Genomic DNA, 14,242 nt, shown 5'->3' with positions numbered 1-14,242 from the left:
TCGTATGTCTCCCCGCGCCCCCCCCCCCCCCCCCCCGCACCCATTTTGGGGGGGAAAATGAAACTTTCAGACAAAGACCATGCCCCGTTCTACTGTGGACATCTGGCAGTGTTGGCGGGCTGGAGACCCTCAACAGCTGTCACATTTACAGCAATCCACCTTTTTCTGGCCTGTAAAAAGGAGCTAACACTTCTTCTTGCTATTGCATGCACCTGGCTATGGCAGAGCAGGAGACCCCAGAGCGGGAGCCATGAACACGTCTCCCATCCCCTGAAATACAAGGATCAATACTCCTTGAAACTCCTTTTCCCTCATGTGTGCTGCTGCAAACTTTATTCCTAGCCATAGAAAAACCTGACAGTTACTTTGAATTTTGCTGAACCAATCACCCGAAACGTAGGAAATAAAAATTGGTTAAGAGGGGGACATATTTCGGCTTTGAATATCCAAGAGGCATGAGTATCAGTGCATGGGATGGCAGGTAGGGTGCAGCAGGGAGGATGGGCTTAAAAATTATGGAGATCAGCCTGGCAACATCCTTTTTAATTATACTAGAGCCAACTGATTTCCACTGGGAGGAGGCAAAAGCATGGCCAGTTGTACAACAGCAGCCCGAGCACCACTGTGGAACAAGGATTGTCATAACATGGTGCCCGTTCAATGGCACTAGCAGGGAGTTCAGATGAAGCCGGGTGCAATGACTGCCCATGGGTGAGGCCAGGAGTCCCGGGGGCACCGGACACTGATAAACAGCAGGGCAGGTGGAAAGACCCAAGGGACTGCAGTAATTACTGACCCAGGTCAAAGCAAGGCCCCATCCAGTCCTGCACCCCATCTCCAGCAAGCTGGTACCCAATTTTTTTTTTAATGTAATTTGTATTCCAGGTCAAACTACCCAAATCAGTTCCAAATCATGTAAATTGAGCAGAACTCAGTCGTTCCAAAAACCATATTGATTGAGCAGGTGGAAACTCAATCATTTCAAACCCCATGTACGATGCTACAGCCGGCGAGCATCCTCCATCCCACACCTATCACCTGGGGGGCTTCTGATGCTCCCAAATCCATTAGCAGGCAGCTGACTTGCAGGCCCAAGCCTGGAGGTCCTGGGGTTTGGATGCCCCCAGATACTACAGGCAAGCATCCTTCATCCCAGACTCTTTAAACGGGACATCAGATACTCCCTATGCTTTATCTTAGCCTACAAGAGACCAAGAAGTGCTTCAGAGGAAGGTACAAAGCTATGTGCAGTGACCCCTTTATACCGCCAAGCAGGAGGGTTTCGATCTCCACCTCTCCCCGCTCAGCTGAGAGTGGCTGCAAGTTGTGAAGCAGGGCTGAGTTTTCCCCACTTCCCCCTTCCCTGCTTCCCAGAGACTCCTTTAAATGCTCAGCAGCCTCTTTACAAAGCCACGACTCTCAAGAGCTAGAGGAGGAGAGAAGTCACCACGATTTATCCTGAAAGCCCTCCAGTTTCTCTGCCTTCCTTGCTTGCATTATAACCACCTCAGTGCAGATGGAGAAGTCTGCCTTGCCCTGAACTATGACTCGATGACTCTCACTTGCCTTGAAAATACTCATTATTGCTTCCTTCTACTCTGCTCCACATATCTCAATGCACTTGTTAATCAAAAAGTAAGGCTCCAACTTCTGCTGGCGGCTAGTGCTGGCAAAGCTCAGGGAGCCCGGGGCTGCACGGGTGCAGCTCAGCGGCTTTATTTGCAAGGGCCGTGACTCAAGAACGACCCTTCTGCGTAAGGCAGGTGGGTGCCTGGGCGCAGCAGGAGAGCTTGTGATGAGGGGAAAGATTTTCCCCGAGTTCAGGCCATACAGTCGGAGCAATTCAACATAGACAACTGGACGCTGGCCAAAGACTCATCCTTTTGACTGGTAAAACACCTGAGCACTGAAGTCAAGCCCTGCCATTTTCCATCAGGGACACAAAGGGCTGCCTCACCCAGGTTGAAAATTGGCCTTCAAATGTGCTGGGTCGATAAAGGAGCCAACGTTTACATCTGCACTGACAACCAGGGAACTCCTCTAGAAGGAGCATTTTCATCTCTTCAGCAAGCGTCGGAAGTCCCTGCGGCTTCCTTGCATACTGATACAACCATTTCTTTCCTGAAGTGCCTCAGAGCCTGTGTGCGGGCTATAATTAAGGGTAAATTAAAAGGATAAGATCACCATCCATAGACCGGAGCCAGATAAGGCCAGGTTCGGATGCATGTTTCATTCCAAAAGGCCGATTTTATTCCCTCCTAATGGTACGAGTTAAATCAGCCGAGCTGAATAAAACTATCACATACCAAGGAGAAACAACACATTTAAAAGTTCGCCTTTCCCCCGACTGGGTAATCTGATCAGTTATCGCCGTTCTTTACAAGACTCGAGTATTAGCCGTCACGGCCAAGGAGCACAGGCAGCGCTGTGCGTCGGGGATTCGGACCGTCCGCAGGGAAAAGCGACCGAAAGCACGCCTGAGCACCAGCAATACAAACATTCCCGCAGCCCCTTTCCTTCCAAGAGATGCCAAAGCACTCCACAAGCAACATGGAAAAGCAGCTACAACCGGGGCAGAAAATAGCGCACAAGTTTAGGACTAGAAGTGAAGGATCCCATCACATCCAGAAGTGTAAGGACCGGATATGGATTTAGGCATGGACAAGATGTAGTTGCCCATATTGCCCGGGGAAAAAGGCTCCATCGCTGAAAAGAGATCCATAATGAGTACAAAATTAGGTGTTTTTGCATCTCCAGAGGCACCACACATGCACTATTTCACCCTGCTGGGACAAAGGGTGGGCAGAGGCCAGGGAGAAAACACCATTACTGGAATCACTAGCACCACCCGCTCCCCATTGCCACTTCTTCCTTGGCATTCACCCATCTAAGCACCTCTGACCCTACTTAGGGGTGTCTTATTACTTTTCCTGGTTTGTTCTTCAGGGGGTCGGACTCGATGATCTATTGAGGTCCCTTCCGACCCCAACATCTGTGAATCTATGAATGAATTAGCTGGCATGATTGCACGCAGCGGTGGCATGGCTGCAAGCTATCATATGAATCTCATTTTTCTTGGGGTGGTTATAAACAGCATGATGGCCAAATAATACACACGCTCTTCCATGTCTGACAGCGCCGAGACATTTATTCATCCTCGATTGCAAACGCTGTCCTCCATTGACAAGCTGAATGAAGGGCACTTCACTGATTTATTAGATATAATAAGATACACCACCTCTTGGGATGAAATACAAGATTGATTCTCACTGGCGAGCCATGCAGCAACCCTAGTTATTCCCTTCACCTGGTTGAGCCGAAGCAGGGGAGGCAGCGGTGAGGGATACAACCCCAAAGGAAAGAAGGTAACAAGCCCAGGATGGAGGGGAAATAAAGAGATGGAGGGAGAGATTTTGCATCGTGAGCAGCAAGAGCCTGCATTAGCCCTCCTCCAACCCTGAAAACAGGTACCTATTCTTCTGCTCTCAGAGTCCCTCTCCCTCAAATGCACAGTTACGTGCTTTAAGAGAGAGATGCAACGCCCACGTGAAGTGGAGCGCTGGCCCCGCTCTCGTACTCCGTAATCAGGGAACTTCACGAGGCGGCCCAGTGTAACTATGCATATTAGAAGTCCCTTTTAAATATAGAAAGTATAATTTTCACATCAGTCTCAGCATCTACCAGGCGAACCGCATTAGCCGAGTTCTGAGGATGCCATTTTCCATCAGGAAAAAAGACAACTAACACAGCAGCGCGTAGCTTGAGGCCCTATTAATAGCAATCCTAATTATATGGCTGCAAATTTAATTCATAGCAATGATTAGTGTCAAAATCAAAGCCATCACGCATCAATATTGATGGAATTGTATAAGGCCCGTAAACACAGAACAAGCAAGCCGGTGCATTCCCCCCCAGCAGTTGGTGGCTGTTAACTGTTGCATTAATGTCTCTTCTAATTTTCCTTGATGGAAATCGCTTTATTCCAGGAATCCAGGCTTCTGAATGGTTCTAATCTTTAATACAATCCCCTGCCCCCATCAGAAGCAGGGGCCTTTTGAAAGGAAACTCGGACTACCAAGATGCTCAGAGAATAGACTCCCAAGTGCCCGTGCTTTATCCAGTAGGTCTTGGCCTCATCAGCACGTTCGCTTTGTACGCACTTAAAGAAAGCTCCCGGGGAACAATGGCTCTCAAAAATAGGAGTCTGCTGGAAACCATCCATGGGATAATGGGCTGGTCCTAGTGCATTGTGGGAAGTGTGCAGGGGAAGAAGGGACTGCGAAGAAGGGGCTCCAACGTGAAAAAAAAGAAGAGTGATGCGTCATGCATTAAATGGCACGGATTTCACCGCGGTCCCTTTCCGGAGGCTAGCCACGCACAAATGAATGTGGAGGATAGATGGGAAGAAGCGGGCTGATTTAATCAGACTTGTGTTAACACACACTAAAGACAACGAGCACAAGTTTTTGTGTTAGTTAATTCGCAGATTTTCACCCCCACTCCCATCCTCCAGCATCCCAGGGTAAAGGGCAGCCAGGCAAACGGATCGGCAGGTCTTGACTGTTTGCGGCTCATGGACGCGGCTCTCCCGATCCCCCTAGTATCCATAGGATAGGCTGACTTTGAGGCAGCTGCTAGCAGCGGGAAGGGGCAGCCCCTCTCCAGAGACCCTTCACTCCTTGGCCTCCCCGATACAACTGCTAGCACAGAAGGCAGCTAGTGCCAATTGTGTGATGCAGACCTGTTACTCCGCTGCAAGCTGAACCCTGCTCCCTGCATTTGGTTGCGCTAAAGCTGCCAGTTGGGTGCATAATCCCAGATGCTCCATGCTCCCCATGCATCCTAGCACGCAGCCAGAAAGGCCTTCCCCTCAGCAGCCTCTTGCTAGAGACCACAAAACCACCAGCACTAACTGCATCACACTGCAAAATGCCTACGAAGCCCACCCTAATAAAAGGAGCCTTTATCCCGATAACAAACTGGAGACGCGTGGAAAGAAGGGTGAGCAACCGCCAGCCTGGGCGGTGTAACTGGAAACCCAGCTACAGCGGGATTAAATTAGTTAGGCTTCAATTGTGCCCAGCCCTTTCAATATTTGTTCCCATGACTCACGCCTGCGCGGAGAGCTTTTAAAGCTGACCTCTGCTCGCGTGCTCCTGGAAAGCCTGATCAGACAGCCCCCTGCCACATGCAGCGCTTTGCAGAGCAGCGTTTTCCAGACAGCGGGAGCTTCTCCCGAGGCCTGGCACGCTTGGCAAGGGCAGCCCTTGTGCAAAACCCTCTGGGCCTTGTGCCATTTGAAAGCAAAGGGGCACAATTGGATTCTGCCCGTCTGCATTCACCTCCCTAGGGCTGAGCCCCACAGCTACACGAAGGAGGATTATGTTGAAGCTCACTGCTCTCTTGGACCTGTTATGTCTACTGGGATTCTTCCCACTTGTGATCAATAGGAAGAAACAAGGCTGCTCCCACATCATGAGCCCACCACAGGGAAAGAAGTGTCAAGGACCACCATTTCTATCTAGGCATAAGGAAAGGGAGATCCTTGTGAGCCCCAAGAAGAGAATGGATGGGCTGCAGGACAGACATGCCACCGGGGGTCTGTCCCAAGGCACATCTGGGTCTCTCCCAAGACATTACTATGACCTGCTTACTGGCCTGAACCTCTGAGATGCTGAGCAGTGCATTGCCTGAAGTCAGTGGGAGTCGAAGGTCTGAAAGCACACTTGTGTGAGAATTATCCCATTCTCCACAGGGTGATACTATGAGATGTGGAGGGCTGGGAAGTCATCAGAAAGCTCTGAGATCTTGAGACGAACGGTGCAGTGTTACACGATGAAGCGGTCACAAGTCCGCATCCACCTGGCGCAACAAAAACCTTGAAGACAGTTGCCAAATAGCGCTTCTCCCCCTGGCTTCAGAACGATCCCCTTCCCCATGCCAGGCGTCCTGCATTCACGAGGCTTGTCGCAACCCCGCTCCCACAGCAGGCTGAGTGTCAGCTATAGGCTCCCCACAGACCATGCCCGCTGCTGGTCCTTCCCGGCTCCCGATGCCCAGCTCGCAGGACCCTGCAGGGCTCATAAAAGCAACAAAACAAACAGCAAGCTCGCTAGCAGGAGTCTGGGAAATGAGCCAATCTCATTACAGGGGATGCGGCATTAAGTGCTCGGTTCCAGAGGAGACAAAAAAAATCTCCCCTCCCTTTAAAAGTCAGTTAAAGCGGTAGCTGCTCGCAGGGGCAAAGGAGGGGGGAGGAGGAGGAAGGTGAAGAGATGAGGGGTTGCAATATCCTGTAAGGATCACAACAGAGTGGAAAGGACAGCAGGGTTAGGGACTTCAACACCGGCAGGAGCCAGCCAAGTGTGGGAGACACAAACTCTGTCCTGGATATCAGGTTCAAAGGGTCTGGTCAAAAATAGCACGGGATAATTGTCCATTGGTGAAAGTGGCCATAGAACCACAGACAAGGAGGGTGAGAAGGGAACTGCGGACGCCACGTCTAGTCCAACCCCTGCTCCAAGCACTTGCAACTACATCATCATAGTGAGAGTATTCTTCCTAATCCTAATATCCAACCTCAACTTCCCTTGCTGCAATTTGAACCCATTGCTCCTTGTCCTGTCATCTGCACCCACTAAGATCAGCCCAGCTCCATCCTCTTTCAACCCCTCTTCAGGGAGTTGAAGGCTGCTATTCAATCCCCCCCTCGGTCTCCTCTTTTCCAGACTAAATAGGCCCGTTTGTCTCAGCCTCTTCTCATAAGTCGTGTCCTCCAGCCGCACAACCATTTTTGTCATCCTCTGCTGGACTCTCTCCAATTTGTCCACATCCTTTCTGTAGCAGGGGGCCAGTACTCCAGATGTGGCCTCACCAGTGCTGAATGGAGGGGAAGAATCACTTCCCTTGACCTACTGGCAACACACCTCCCAATGCAGCCCAGGATGCCATTAGCCTTCTTGGAAACAAGGGCACACTGCTGGCTCCTACTCAGCTTACTGTCCAGGGTAACCCCCAGGTCCTTTTCTGCACTCAGGCCGAGTTGATTCAGTGACTTCAGCAAACTGGAGACAAACTGGAGTCTGGAGACTACTTTCCATAGTCTTATGGGCACTGATTGTGGCTGGAAGGTGCAGAGTTTAGGGACTTGGTCCTCTTTGGGGAGAGAGGCCCGGATAGAGAGAAAGGCAGGCGAACTACTGGAAACAGAGGTGACTAACCCATGGGACGAAGGACGCTGACCGGAGACGGTGATGCTCCGAACCACAGAGCCTCACAGGAGAAGCACGCACCGATGGAGACAGTTTCCTAGCTAGCTCCCCAAATCCCTTCCTCTGGAGAGGTCTCTGCACAAGAAAAGGAAGAGACTGAGACTACCAGGTACATCACCCCGATGGCTATAGGGAGGTCATCTCTTTTGGCTGCTACTGGCCCAAGTTAACAGCAAAAGTAAGGAAGCATAATATGTGCAGGTATGTGGCACTTTTCATAGAAAGACCTCATGACACTTGACAAGGTGGGCACGTCTGTAACGAACTTGTTTAACAGGTGGATAATTTAAGTGTCCATGGCTTGATTCCCAGCAGTGCCGGCCATCCTCGGTGCCCACCGTTTTCAGAACGATAACATCTTAGCCTAAGTCACAAAAGGAGTCGGGGAAGATGAACAAAAGATGCGGTCGCCTCACTGCCACAAGCCATTCCTCGCGCAGCTCCTGCTCGGGCTGCCTGGCTTCCCTTTGTGCTCTGGGTTGCATGTTTCCATGCTGCGCTCTGTAGGTGGGCCAGGATGCTTCACCAGATCTAGCTGCATCTGAAACCTCGAAAACCAAAAGGGTCTTCTTCCTTTGAGACCATTTGCACATGTGAAAGCAGATCCTGGGCAGTCCTGGCTCCTGTCGAGGAAATGAATGGACATGCCTCCTTCCCTCCCCTTCTGTTGAGCTATTTGTCTTCCCCCTGGCCCACCTCTGTTAACAAAATCCCAGAACTTGGCAGAGCGAAGCATTTCCCATAAACATTCCAGGGCTTCCTAATGGGCCGTGCACGGTTCAAGGGAGCTGCTCAGATGGCAGCGTAATCAATCTGGGGGAAGCGGGGAGGGAAGGGCTGAGGTCCAGAACAAGACACAGGCAAGACTTCACATCAACAAACCTTGTGTCTCTCAATAAGACACGCATAGGCGGCTTCGCTTCAAAAGCTGTTCTCGGATCTAGGGAATCGCTTTGGGATTATTGTAATTAAGGGGATGGGGAAAGCAGGTTGGACTGTTTTGGGGGTGCATTGGGTTTGGTCTTTGTTTGTTTGTTTTTTTTTTTTTGCAGGAGACACATCGGGTGTGCATGGAGGATAAGTTCTTCTGCTTCCTCATCCTTCCCCTACAATTAGCACAATAATCCCCTCCCTGGTTTCTGCCACTGAGGACTCAGATGCATGCAGTCTCCAAAGCTGCCAAGAGATGCCTCCTGCCCCAGAGACCCTTGCTCCTCACCATGCAGTGCATGCGACTGCAAAGGACGGGTCTCCAGAGGCAGGCATAAAGAGAGGATAAGGGGCAGTGCTGGGCAACGTGGAATACGAACGCGAGTTAGACGTCACAAAAGGCTCGACTGTATCAGGTAACCGGAATGAACTGAGGGGAGACCAGAGCCAATTTTCTCAGCACCTGTTTACTAACAGATCAAATGACAGGTAAAAGTTGAAGTCCTCCCCTCCACACACTCGCATGCACACCCACCCACCGAGATGCTTCAGCCACTTCCCGCTAATGGAGCAAAACAGATGAACAGAAATAGATTTACTTTGCATCCAAACTGTAGATGCTTAAAAGGTCCCCGCTGTATAAATGGCACGAGGGATTAAAGCATGCCGGAAAGAACGCTTCTTCTGTAATCCTACATAATTAATGGGACGCAAGCCCGCTCAATACATTAAATGCCCAACATGCAGGCGCAAGCTGTTTGCTTTAACTGTCTTAAATGAATCCCACCCCCACCCACCCGGTGCAGTAAACAGCAAGGGGCTGGCAGGGAACCTGACATCACCCGTGTTTGCAATCTGCTGTCCAGGGGGCCTGTCTAATTGCTTCTGCTACAAAACGCCCAGGAGCTGCTGTCTGAGCCCCGCGGCGTGCAGGGGTGCAGCACAGACGGATACACCTGGTAGAGAGGCTCACATTTCAAGATGTTACCCCTTGGTAACTCATGAGGAGCCAGGGATGTGCTTCATTTACCGCTATTCAGCACTTGTACAGCGGTGAATAAGTATTAAGAAATGATGCGATTAAAATAACGCAGACATCCAACCCAACTATCTGCCTGTCCTTGGAGCTTTCTGGGAAGTAGAGGGACAAATTCTCTGCTGCTTAAGGACACCAGACAGAACAGCTTACAATCAATTACTTTTCCCCCTGTCTTCCCTTGGTGTTATAAGGAATGGGTAGCCTGGGGCCACATTTAAGCCCCCCTGCCAAATGTGGGTATTTCTTAGGTTACTTGAAAAATCTCCATGCCTTGCCAAACAGCTGATGCAAGACAGATGTTTGGATTCAGAGAGGTACAAATAACGTGACAAGCATAAAATTGGGCCCACAAACAAGGGCTGGGCTGAGGTCCTGCAAGACAGATATGTGGATAACCATAACCATCATTCTGGGGACATGAGTAATGAGCTGTGACTTCTGCTTTTCTGTTCGGACCTGGTTATTTGGGTACCTCGGCCTCCTGCGCTTCCCCACTTTGTTCCTCTGTTCTGCTCACATTTCATAGACTTCATAGACATCAGGGCTGGAAGGGACCTCGGAAGATCATCGAGTCCAGCCCCCTGCCCAAAGGGCAGGAAGTCAGCTGGGGTTCATAGGATCCCAGCAAGATGAGCATCCAGTTTGCTCTTGAAGGTGTTCAATGTAGGCGCTTGAACCACCTCCGGTGGCAGGCTGTTCCAGACCTTGGGGGCTCGGACAGTAAAGAAGTTCTTCCTTATGTCCAGCCTGAAATGATCTTGAAGTAGTTTATGACCATTCGACCTAGTCGTCATCCCTTGGGGCGCGCTGGTGAACAAACGTTCCCCCAGATGCTGGTGGTCACCCCTGATAAACTTGTAGGTGGCCATCAGATCACCCCTGAGCCTGCGCTTTTCCAGGCTAAAGAGCCCCAGGGCTCTCAGCCTGTCATCGTAGGGTCTGCTTCCCTGACCTCCGATCATGCGCGTGGCTCTTCTCTGGACTCTCTCCAGCTTCTCCACATCCTTTTTGAATTGTGGAGCCCAAAACTGGACACAGCACTCCCGCTGCGGCCTCACTAAGGCCGAGTACAAGGGGAGAATGACGTCCCGGGATTTGCTTGAGAAGCATCGATGGATGCCAGCCAGCGTTTTGGTCGCTTTCCTAGCCACAGCATCGCATTGCAGGCTCATGTTCATCTTGTGGTCAATGATGCCCCCCAAGTCTCTTTCTTGCATAGTGCTAGCCAACATAGCACTGCCGAGCCTATAAGGATGCTGCGGGGTTTTCTTCCCAAGGTGGAGAACCTTGCATTTATTGCACCATGCAATGTCATAGAGGACGCAGAGATGCTCTTACTCATTACTTGTCTACAGGGTAGTATTTGGGGCCCAGGTCCTAAATGAGCCTCTGAGTTGCCACTCCCTTGTACATCAATAGCAAGGATGATGATGATGAGGATGTAGTAAAGGAGCAGTGGTATTCATTAGCTCCTGCATTACCAGGGGGAAAACAACCCTGCTAGGGAGGACTCAAGTGCCTTCTGACTATTGTGGGCCAACACAATGCCAGCCAGTGCCTAATGCCATAGGGCAAGACAGGATCCCTGCCGCGTGCCCACAAGTCTGTTCCCACGCTAACGTAAAGTCGCGGCTTCTGAGCTAATGCTCTGAGACCACTAAGCATCTCATTCAGCAGGCAGAGCCAAATGAATGGATTTGACCAGCTTAATGCTGGGCTTTGCAACCTGTTCATTAGGAGGAGGGAAAAGCCCAGTTTGATGGGAGATCAGTAACAAGGCCCAGCAAGACCTCCTGCTCCTTTCAGAGGAAAGGAACATGGGCTCTCTCTTTGCCTTGGGCAACTAGCCCTGCTTTTGTGATGCAAACAGGGAAGAATTTTATCTTCCAGGGCCAATTACTCACCCCGAGGTCTATGGGGAGGGTGGGAGGTGAGGGGCAGCAGAGAGAAGCAATGTGGCTTTACCCTTAGGCTCAGCTTCTGCAGGCAGCAAGTTAACCCATTCATAGCCCTCCAGCAAGAAGAAGTCCTGCCATAATCAGCCACTTGGTCACCAGCACCAGAGGATAGCCAAGGCCTTCCTACCTTCACAGTCTTCCCTGCAGAGCAGAGGTGGTGCCTGAGCTGACAGGGAGAGAAGCAGGTCCTCCTGATGCAAGCACATCCTGGGTGACCACGAATTAGGATGAAGCCAACACGATACTTTCCTGGCATTGTCCTTGCCAAGCCTTTGCTCCTCAGCAATCGCGGCGTTAAAGGTTTCCAGCCCTTACATATTTGCTCTCTATAGGCCAGAGTGTCAACTCAGAGTGGCTCCTTTGATGTGGGGATTTACGCCAGCCAAAGGATCATCCAACTCTCCACCTTCATGCTCTGTTGATAGGTCAACGAGGCCTACACGTTATGACCCCAGGAACACCGCAAGCCCCTACGTTTTATCCGAGTGGTGTTCAAAGGAACTTCTTCCAGCTGCCATTGCTCTCCCCCCGGCCAGAGACGACAAGGCCACAGGCGCTTTGGGGGTGATGTCTGCAGCTCAGTGGAGGCAAGGAGGAGAACAAGGGCAGGAAGCTCCCCCTGCAGAGGGGGTGTACACCTGACACTGTGCTGTCATCCCACAACAATTAAATTCCCTTCCACGTGCATGTGCCCTTGCTGAGATTGCTTTTTTTTTTGCCAAATCTTCTGACGAGTGACCTGGCTGGAAGGAACATTTGTGTGCATAGCAAATTTTCAACTCAGATGCATGCATTGTTTTTGGACTGGGACCATGCACCTAAGATTTGGTGCCATCCATCCAACCCAGGAACAGAAAGAAACAAATCTCACGTGACCCACATGCCCTAAGCAAACTGGCACCACTTTTGGATGGAAAATGCTTGCGATGAATTGCTCAAGAATCATCCACGGACCAGGAATCATTCGCAATCAGTTCAAGCCCATTGGAGGCAGCCTGCTGGCAATGCATAAAGAGAACAAGGAGAGTCTGAGCCCGCTGTAGAAAGCAGTTTCTCTGGTTTGCTTTTGTTCCCTTTCCTCTGAACACATTCCCCTCTTTCCAATCCAAACCAGTTTCTCAGTACCAGACTAACTCCTGTTGTGCCATCCGCAGAGGCAAACCACAATTCACTTAGGAGAAAATGCAAAATAAACAAAGTGGCCGCCCAAGACCTGGATTCAAAACAGACCTTGCAAGGGACTGCTCAACTCACTCTGGGAGCCCTGTGTTCCTAGAGCCAGTCACGCACGCCGCGGTGCCCATAATCAAACCGTGGGCTAACTCAGCAATGTATCTGTGGCTGGCCCAGAGAGCTGCACAGCTGGGGTCAAATATTACACATTCTTGAAGAAACGGGCCGACTGGAAGCACAGAAAAATGACAAGACCTCAGCTGCATTCAACTCTGGGTGGGACTAGAGAGACTTTTAAGCTCCAAACCTTTCGTTTCTTGGTGCAATGCGAATGCGCTGCCTCGTTGCTTGACATCACTTCTTAAGGAGGTGAAAAGATATTTTTGCCATGCCCCAACATTTGACTCTCCACAAAAGCCTGAGCTGTCCTAATGCACAGAGCCTCTGGCTTCTGAGCAAAATGATATCCGTTTTCCTCCACTGATGGCAGGAAATGTCTCTCCAATTCAACCCAAAGTCTCTGGTTTTATCCCCTTCCAGCTCATAAGTCCCTAGTAGGAAATAAGTGGGGGAGCAGCACAAATCTGGCATATGCAGTGCATTAGGAAAGGGGAGAAGCCACCAAGCAAGTCACTCCGGGGACGCAGAAGCTGGCTTACCTTCTTCAGCTTGCCGCTCTTGGTCCCCACAAACACCACGCTGTAGCCGTTGTAAACGTACGAGGCAACCGAGGTCATGCGGTCCCGGCTGGTGGTGAAGAGGGTCACCCCTTCCACCGGCGTGGAGCCCCCGAGGGGCTGGTTAATGTCGAGCCCACAAAAGTTATCGTCTATTGGGACTGGCTGGAAAAGACAAGAGATCGAGCAGGTGTGAGCGAATGACCAGGCCAATGGCAAAGTCCAGACCCGAGCTCGCGGGCTCCTGTGGAGCTGGGAGCCCAGCCCTAACCCGCGGGCGAGCGCACCATGGGGTCCCATCCACAGCCAGCTTGTGCTCACGGACAACCGGGGACTCTTTCAGCCACCTCGCCAGACAACATCAACTCCTTGCCCTTTGTTATCTAGGCCCAGGAGCATGGCACCTGCAAGGGTTCAGGCTTTTGAGAATAAAAATGCCCAATGGCTGCCAGGAAAACCAGCACAGATGGGACTATTGAGGATCCCCAACTTTGCCAAAAGATTCATTAAGGCTTTTGCTTCTCCCCGCTCTGAAATCCAGGAGTTTTCTCCCCGTGCATTCCTGACCCATGCTTGGGTCTACTGCCCACTACAAAAGGGTCTGGTCCGTCACATGGCTGGGCTTCAGCTGCCCTAAAGCACCCGCGCGCCCACCCCCAGCCCGGCTCAGAGCATGGCAGGAGGTCAAAACCCATTCACAAACCCAAGCCCATTCTCCTGCCCGCTTTGGCAGCGTACAGGTGGCAGGGAATCAGGCAGCTGGTGCCTGCTCCCATGCCTTGCACCAGCAAGCAGCCTGCGGGAGTGGCTGCGTTGCTGTTACAACCCTGGGAAGGCAGGGATCAGAAGCGCTCGCCAAAGGAAATGCAGGTGTCTGCTCTCAGCCTCCACACTCAGAGCCCAGAGAGGAAGCTGCAATTTCCTCCTTGCTGCTACTCGGTCCTTTGGGGAAGCAGCCGCCTCCCTCTTGTACAAACAGGCGGGCTCCCGGGCTGCTTCAGTGCTCCGGGCCCCCTGATTACACTCCTCATGTGAATGCGACGCTGTTGGACGGTGCCAGCCTGGCTGCCCTGCAAAGGGAGGTGCCCACCTGACCCCCTGGACACCCAGGAGGTGTTCCTATGGCAGCACAGGATCCCCATCTCATCCCCAAAATGCCCCAAGGGGGCTAATTGGTACCTGGGCTCCGTGGCC

General features: G+C 51.4%; 1 protein-coding gene across 1 annotated transcript in view; it reads right to left on the bottom strand.

The window, feature by feature from the left end:
- The window catches only part of PLXNA2 (plexin A2), a 249,898-nt gene that overhangs the window by 204,528 nt on the left and 31,128 nt on the right, over positions 1–14,242 (bottom strand). Inside the window, 1 exon segment of the mRNA XM_025212958.1 lies at positions 13,031–13,213. Within this exon segment, the coding sequence (XP_025068743.1) occupies positions 13,031–13,213 (183 nt within the window).

The sequence above is a fragment of the Alligator sinensis genome, unplaced genomic scaffold (genome assembly GCF_000455745.1).
Source record: "Alligator sinensis unplaced genomic scaffold, ASM45574v1 scaffold1499_1, whole genome shotgun sequence".
NCBI lineage: Eukaryota > Metazoa > Chordata > Crocodylia > Alligatoridae > Alligator > Alligator sinensis.
This window is presented reverse-complemented; position numbering and strand designations above follow the sequence as displayed.